The 8577-nt window shown below is 45.1% G+C and overlaps 1 protein-coding gene across 1 annotated transcript; it reads right to left on the bottom strand.

Annotated features, from left to right (window-relative positions):
* Window positions 1–333: 333 nt before the first annotated feature.
* On the bottom strand, window positions 334–4827 carry SPATA19 (spermatogenesis associated 19). The gene is made up of 6 exons (XM_046685008.1): window positions 4750–4827; window positions 4521–4577; window positions 3934–4026; window positions 3667–3758; window positions 673–750; window positions 334–400 (listed from the first exon to the last, which is right to left on the bottom strand). The coding sequence occupies exons 1-6, from the start codon at window positions 4825–4827 to the stop codon at window positions 334–336; spliced, it is 465 nt and encodes a 154-aa protein (XP_046540964.1).
* Window positions 4828–8577: the final 3750 nt, after the last annotated feature.

Consider the following 8577-nt stretch of genomic DNA (forward strand, 5'->3'; position numbering starts at 1 on the left):
ATGCAGGCCCCACCACAGCCTGCTCACACAGGATCCCCACGTGACCTTAAGGCCTGAGACGACTGAGAAGCACTGGTCTATGACACTACAGTTGAAACAGTCAGAGAGGCCACTCTGAACTTGACCTTGAGTCCTTCAAGAAATTTAAGAGAAGGCTCGCAGGGGCCTAAGGCAGCTGCCTTTCCCCCACCCCCAATGGCCCAGTGGAGCCCCTCACCAAGAGGGAAAGGCTAAACCTTTTCATGGAGCCCTCACCCCAGCACAACACTTCCCAGCCGAGGACACCATCTTCTCTGCCCGGCCCCTCACCTGCTGCTCTCCTGCCTGTTGCTCTTAGCAGTCAGAGTAGGAAGTTCTGTTGCGAAGCTCCTGAGATGCTTCGTCCGTAAGACGGCTTATGCTTCGGGGGACAGAGGACAGGGATGGAGCCGCAGGGAGGCTGCAGGGGCAGACCTCCCCAGACCATGCACGGAGCTGCGCCAGGCAGAGGGCCCGTGCCTGGGCCTTCGCCCCATCTGGGCCTACGAGCAGGGTCCAGCCAAGAGGGTCTCAGCCCAGAAAGGCCCCAGGCTTGGGCTGGAGCTAAGGGAGACCCACAGAAAAGAGCCAGCAGCCGCCTCACCCCGCTACCTCCCATCAGGAAGATGAAACAACTTGTCCCGAAACGCTTACCTTTGTCTCACCTGCTCTATTCGCTCTCGCAGAACATCGTCTCTCACCTCACTTGGCACTTGGAAGATACGGGTATGGCTGCAAAACACCATTCAAACACTGGGATTCCTGAGTCTCTTTCTTACTAGGCATTGTGAAACTGCTAGAGCTGCAATCATATGAACAATAGTTCTGACTCCGTCGCCTTGACTTGTGAGCTGCTCCTTCACCCTTCTTGTATTAGGAGCACAAAGCATTCTTTTCACTAACCAAGTACCCCTGAGCCACCCGATAATCTTGAGCAGGTAGCAAATGGTCCTAAGGAGAGTCAAGGAAACAGAGAGGTTAAGCACCCTTACTAGAGTTACACAGCAGTCAGTGGACCTGTAAGATGTGGAATTCGCCCCTTCTGAATGCCTCTCCAACCTCGTTGGAGATCAGCTCTTTACGATCAACATTGTGCCATATTCACTAGGATTTAGAAATACTTCCAGAAAACTCTGTCACAAAGAAGCTACAGATACCTCATGGCTGCTGCTGTTTCTGTTTTATTTCACCATGCTGGATTTGCCTTCTTCTCTATGGTCCGCTTCGCGTCCTTCCCAACTCTGTACTCCCTTCTCCTCCCACAGACCCTCCACTCTAGCAAAACCAGCCTGTCCACTGAATGCCCTGTGTCTGTGTCTGTTGAAACTGCCTTCTCTGGATAACACCTTCTTCTAGGGGCTTCGGGCTTTCAATGTGGAGACAGTATTGATGCTGCCTCTAACAAGACAAATGTGCTCACAAATACCACCCACCCAAGGCGAGGCTGGGTTAGTGCCCAAAGAGAGAGCTAAGAGAGCATGGAAGCATTCCACAAGAGGGAGAGATTACCCCAGCCCTAGGTGGAAAGGGGGCGGGAGGCCACAGCACTGGGCCCTGGAAGCCAGATGGGACTGACCAAGTTGCCAAGGCTCTTGCAATCTGTGGGGGGCCCCATTCCTGGCTCCCATTTTTCTAGCCAGAGCCCAGTTCATAGGTCAGTCCAAGCAAATGTCCTCCTAGAAAGCTCTTCTGAGTACCCTGGGTGGCAACGCCTAGAACACGTGTGCCCTGGGTCTCCCATGCTGTGCTCTCACAGGTATTCCTCATGACTTCTCTAATATTCACACACCTTATCCACCTAGTTAACTTTTATCCCTTTGAAACTGGGGACTCCATCTTATCCTTTTCTCTATCTTCCAGAGGGCCTAGCAAACATCAGATGGTCAGCACACATCTACCAAATAAATGAGTACTCATTGATGCTTAATAAAGGGACATGTATTCCCTGACTACAGACTATACCTACTGAAACTAACAGGAGGGTACCAAAACCAATGGATTGTAGGGGGAACCAGGCAGAGTTTATTGGCTCAAAATCTCCATAGACGGGCCGGCCCTGTGGCTGAGTGGTAAAGTTCGCGTTCCGCTGCAGGCGGCCCAGTGTTTCATCGGTTCGAATCCTGGGCGCGGACATGGCGCTGCTCATCGAGCCATTCTGAGGTGGTGTCCCACATGCACAACTAGAAGGACCCACAACTAAGAAGATACAACTATGTACGGGGGGCTTTGAGGGGAAAAAAGGAAAAAAATAAAATCTTTAAAAAAAAAACCTCCATAGAAAATCCAGAGTGGAAAAATTATTTATAGACGATTGACGGTGATTCCTGTAGCTTGGCTCTAAAGCTTTAACTTAGTTATGCTGCACAGCTAAGGTTTAAAGAAAGTTGGGGGCCGGCCCGTGGCCGAGTGGTTAAGTCTGCGTGCTCCCCTTCGGTGGCCCAGGGTAATGATCCGGGGCGCGGACATGGCAAGGCTCATTAGGCCATGTTGAGGCAGCGTCCCACATGCCACAACTAGAAGGACCTACACCTAGAATATACAACTATGTACTGGGGGGATTTGAGGAGAAAAAAGCAGGAGGGGCGGGAAAGAAAGTCGGAAGATGATGTTCACATTATCAAAACCAAGGAACTGCGACATCTCGAGTTCCATAGTGCAGCCACTCGGGACGGACCAGCCCCCTTGTGGAGGGCGGTGGTTGGATTACAGTCACCAACGTTTATGACTTCAGGGACCTTGGAAGGTTTCCCCAGCCCAAAAATCTTTCCCAGGGAGGTCTCAAATTCCTCCATGAATTATCCCTTCCTGTTGTGTAATCACTGAGCATTTGAATCCTCTCTTAAAATGCTAATGCCCACGTGAAAACTGGATATCCTGAAGCACAAATACATTTCTTGAGAAATATATCCTCTTTGATAGAAGAGAGCAAAGCTGGCCATGGCAACACGGACAGGAAGAAGACAGAGATTAGAGGGGGCTCCCTCACAGTTTCGCAAAGGCCCAGTTTAATCCCACAATTCTTCTACTTGGAAAAGAGACCCCAAGTGAGCACAAATCCCTGAAAGGAAATAGGGAAGCTCTGCCAGAGAGAGTGAGCCCAGTTCCAAACCCAGCGCCCTCCACCTTGAGTCGTAGCATCTTTAGAACCAGGAAAGGTGGAAGGGGATGTTCTGTGCTCCAGCAGACACAGAGAGGGGCTTTCAAAGCCCCCTCGTGTGGAGCCCAGAATTCCACCCTCGGGCGCTGAGAAACCTCCACATACCTCAGTGGCAGATGAGGGCTTTGGCTTTTGCATTTTAAGAGCTTATTTTCCTTTAGCTCTTTAAAGTGCAGCCACTTCTAAGAAACCAAGTGCAAAAATAACAGAAGTCTGAAATTTATTCAGAAGCACTGAAGAAATGGTGAGCAAGCCCAGTTTTCCAACCCCTCAAGTCATTTTAAAATTTAGCAATGAGCTGGGCTTTCAAGATAGCAAAAATATTCCCTTAAGACCCCAAAGTAAGGCTGAAGAATTCCTCAGCCAAAGAAGTTACATCTCTAGAGAAGAACAGCTGGGGTCTGTCTTGTCCAGGAATCCTGAAGAGGGCGCTTGTGCCTTCTCTGCCCTTCCCTCCCCACACTTTGGCTCAGGAAAAATGAGATGCTTACCTCCATCTTATGAACTGGATTCTTGTTCTTTCCTCCAGGACCTCTTGACTCTGGTTTGCTAACAAATTAGACTTTGAGAGATGGTGCTTGACCTACGAAATCCAAGTAGGGTCTGCATGAGTACTGCGAGCAAGGACCCCCTGGCCAGGATGGAGCCCCTCCTGGACAAGTTCTGCCCACTTGCCTAAGACCCGTTGCAGTATGACCTCCCACCTCCCCCCACTCCCCGCACAGGTCCAGAATGGTTTGTCTCAGACTCTCAGTTACCACATCTCTGGTCACATGTACATCTTGGCCATGGGTGGGAGGGCCGTTGGTGGACATCTTCTCCTTTATGTCCTGGGAAGCCTCTTCTTCAGTCTGAAATGTGAGTAACTTCCCTCTGAAAGTGGCACTCTGTATCTGATCTCCAGTTTTCCCTCTTTTTCCTTCCTCTTCACCACAACACACATGCCGAGTGTCCACAAATACACTCTATACCTCACAGGTGCTGCAATCAGCTCATTTATGGCTACCCTCCCGTGGAATTCCAAGGAACTCACTACATCCCCGGCCCTATCCCAAGGTATTCCTGAGACATTCTGCAGCTGGGGGCAACGGGTCTGAAACTCTGCCTCCAGTATGCTCGAGAAACAGGACCAGGCTAGCGTATTCCAACACATCTTTTACAAGGACACAAGCCCCAGCATCTCCTAGGCCATTTGGTGAGTTAGACACAGCTCTAGGCAGGGTGTTTGGCGATAAACTTGATTGAGTTTCCTGGCTCTAGGGAGAGGGGAGTCCAGATCCCTGCCCCTTAGAGGGCAGCTCTGTAGAATTTGGGGTACCCTGAGTCATAGAGGAATCGTACTCACTTTTTTCAACCAGTGCTGTACTACAGACACAGCCTCGCTTTCCACAACTTCAACATCCTGCAACAAATTGGTAAATTGATGCCCTCAGGACACCTAGAGACTCAGCCCCCTCCTCCATTCTTGTCCAAAGTTATATGTTGTAAGATCTCTCTGGAAGTGCAGCAGGGGGCTCCGAAGGGAGAAGATACATGAGAAACAAGTCCACCTGTCTACCACCAACTCCACTTACCGAACTGATTTTTGGTGGGAAGGGGAACCCTACACCTTTCCGGGAAAAAATGTACACAATCCATGTTGTAATGATCATCTTTGGACTTATGCCAGGCCTCCTTCTTGGCTCCCTCCTTCCATTGAAGCTGCCTGAGAACTCCTCTGGAACAAGGGGTTCATTGAAGGGAAGTGCCCACCTGATTGGCTGGCCAATGATGATGTGACAATGACCTCCTGTAATCTCCAGGGTCAGAGTGGAGATGGAAAAGAGAGGTCGGGAAGTGTCTACCTGCAGTGGTCATAGCTCAGAAGTAGAGAGATGAGGGGCTGGGAGGAAAGGATCAGATATAGCCAGTGGAGCCAGAGGAAGACACAAGGGGGAAGTTACCCAGATCATAGATAGAGATTTTTCAGGGCAGGGGGAGGACTTGCGGGTGGTCACCCAGTCTTGAGCAATGCTGAAGCAGAAAGAGATTTTATAAATCAAAAGAACACATTTGTATAAATAAATCTGTCATTTTTAAAAACGACCTGGGCCCTCCAGACATTCATTCAAACAATGCCACAAGCATTTCTTAGTCTTATTCTTACACGTGGGAGGAGAAAGAGCTTGTCCACCCAAAAAACATGAAAGATAGGGGAGCAAAATTCTCAACAAGGACATTTTATTTTTTTGTCTACTTTGTTTACACAAGTGATTTGAATCATAAAAAATAATCCAAACAACATGCCACAGCTAGAAGGACCCACAACTGAAATGTACAACTACGTACTGGGGGGATTTGGGGAAAAAAAGTAGAAAAAAAAAAGATCAGCAACAGTTATTAGCTCAGTTGCCAATCTTTAAAAAAATAAAAAAGAAAAAGAAAAGAAAAGAAAAGAATCTAAACAATAAGAGGTATAGAGTAAAAAGTGAAAGTGCCATTTCTTGTAAAAGATATTTCCTGATTATTTCAAGTCACCCACAGTGGACTGCCTAAGAGGAAAGACAGTAAATTGGAAATGAAAAAGGGATTATGTTGTGGGTTCAGAATTGGGGGCTCAGATAGCTGCTCTTCCCATCTAGATCCTTCACCAGGAAACTGAAGGAAGTTCAAAATATCCTAAGGGACCCTAAGCAAATGTTTAGCTGCTCTCAAAAGTAGTTGCAGCCTAACCCTGAGACTCTTCTCAAGGTCTCAGAAACCTAGATTGTAATCCTGTCTCTACCACTAATTGTTATTGTGACCTTGACCCAATCATTAATCTCTCTGGTATCTCCTAGTATCTTTGTCTTCAAAATGAAAAGAATAGAATAATGTATCTAGTTTTCTTCTAGCTCTAATATTCTATAAATGTTCTCGTTCCCATTCTCCTGAAGTGTATAGAAAACCTTTATCTCACTCTCTCCAATTCCCCTAATATAGTCACTACGTCTCCTCACTCTCAACAAATCACCTCAATTTTACATCTTCTCTATCTGTTGGAAAACGCTAGGCTATGCTAAGGCAACAAACAAGTCCTCAAATCAAAAGGGTTTTATTTCTGACTCTCAAAAACTCCAATACAAGTTGAATAATTCTTTAAGGCAGTTGTGCTCCACGTGGTGACTTAGAGATCCAGGATCCGTCCTGTGGCTCCACGTCTCAGGATGTGATCGCCATAATGGCCAAAGCAAGGGAAGGAATAAAGTCAGCTCTTCTGTTTCAGCCCAAAGTCTCCTTTTTGAAGCTTTTCGGCCAGTACCAGTCATATGATCCCAACCTAACTCCAAGGAAGACTGGAAGTTGTAAAACAGAAGATGAAATTACTTGTCGACATCTCAGTTTCTGCCACTAACCCCTAAAAATTGTTTCCATCTTTATTGATATTTTATTTTTTGATATTTAAAACATTAATGTGATTCAAAAATTAAAACTACATGAAAAAATATACTCAGGGAAATTCCATCTCCTCCCCTATCCCTTCAAACTTGTTGTTACTTCAGAAGTAAGATTTTTATAAGTTTCTAGGCTGTACATCCTGACATAAATCTATTCTCACTTTTTTAATTCCATGTTATAAAATGCATACAGTAAGATATAAAAATACACGGACAGCTCAGAAAAATTTTTAAGCACACACACATACACACACACACGCATATGTACATGTTTAACCACCACCCTGATCAGCATACGAAACATTTCTAGTACCCCAGCAGGTCCCCAGTTAATACTCTCCCACAAGGTGACCAGCATTTTGACTTGTATCAACGTAGATAAGTTTTGTCTAGTATTCCATTGTATTACCACAACACAAACTATTTATCAAATGTATTCTTTTTTTTTTTTTTGAGGAAGATTTGCCCTGAGCTAACTACTGCTAATCCTCCTCTTTTTGCTGAGGAAGACCAGCCCTAAGCCAACATCCATGCCCATCTTCCTCCACTTTATGTGTGCGACACCCACCACAGCATGGCTTTTGCCAAGCAGTGCCACGTCCGTACGTGGGATCCGAACCAGTGCACCCCAGGTCGCCGAGAAGCAGAATGTGTGAACTTAACCACTGTGCCACCAGGCCAGCCCCTCAAATGTACTCTTGATGGACATTCTTGTTATATCTAGTTTGGTGTTTTTTAAAATGTTGCTGTGGGGCTGGCCCCGTGGCCGAGTGGTTAAGTTCGCGCACTCCGCTGCAGGCGGCCCAGTGTTTCGTTGGTTCGAATCCTGGGCGCAGACATGGCGCTGCTCATCAAACCACGCTGAGGCAGCATCCCACAAGCCACAACTAGAAGGACCCACAACGAAGAATATGCAACTATGTACTGGGGAGCTTTGGGGAGAAAAAGGAAAAAAATAAAATCTTTAACAAAATAAAATAAAATAAAATAATGCTGCTATGAACATTCTTATACCTATCTTTTGGTTGACATAAGCCCTAAATCTTCTGAGTATATACATACTAAAGAGTGGAAGTGGTAGGGAGTAGGCTTTACATATATTTAGTATTAGTATATACCAAAAGTATTGCAAAGTGGTTGTACCAATTACTGCCCGTAAGCAATATATGAAAATAGAAGTTTCTATATATTCTTGTCAACACTTGGTATTGTCACTCTTTTAACTTTAGCCAGATGAATGGAGATATAGTGGTAACTAAGAATAGTTTAATTTGCATGTAAGTAATTAATTGTGTTAACCGTCTGAGTTATATAATAACTCTATTTTTGAGGAACTGTCAAAACATTTCCTAAATGGCAGCATCATTTTACATTCCCACCACGAATGTGTGAGAGTTCTAATTTCTCTATATCCTTGCCAACATTGTTGTTAAACTGTCAGTCATATTTTAGCCATTCTAGTGAATATGAAGTGGTATCTCGTGGTTTTAGTTTGTATCTCCCTAACGATTAGTGATGCTAAGCATAATGTGCTTATTGGTCATTTGTATATCTTCTTTGGAGAAATGTCTATCTAAATCCTTTGCCATTTTGTAATTGAATTATTTGTCTTTTTATTATTGAGTTGTAAGTAAAAGTTCTTTATATATTCTGTGTACAAGTGTCTTATCAGACATATGATTAGCAAATATTTTCTCCCATTCTGTGGGTTGTCTTTTCACTTTCTTGATGGTATTATTTGAAGAACAAAATGATGAATGAAGTCATCATTCATGACACAGAATGGATTTTTGATGCTCTAGCTGATCTATTTTTACTTTTGTTGTTCATGCTTTTGGTGTCATATCTAAGAAACTGTTGCCTAGCCACGGTCATAAGATTTACTCCTATGTTTCTTCTAAGAGTTTAGTAGTCATAGCTTTTATGTCTATGCCTATAATCCATTTTCAGTTAATTTTTGTATATGGTGTGAGGTAAGGGGTCCAT

Source organism: Equus quagga, chromosome 14 (genome assembly GCF_021613505.1).
Source record: "Equus quagga isolate Etosha38 chromosome 14, UCLA_HA_Equagga_1.0, whole genome shotgun sequence".
Taxonomy (NCBI): domain Eukaryota; kingdom Metazoa; phylum Chordata; class Mammalia; order Perissodactyla; family Equidae; genus Equus; species Equus quagga.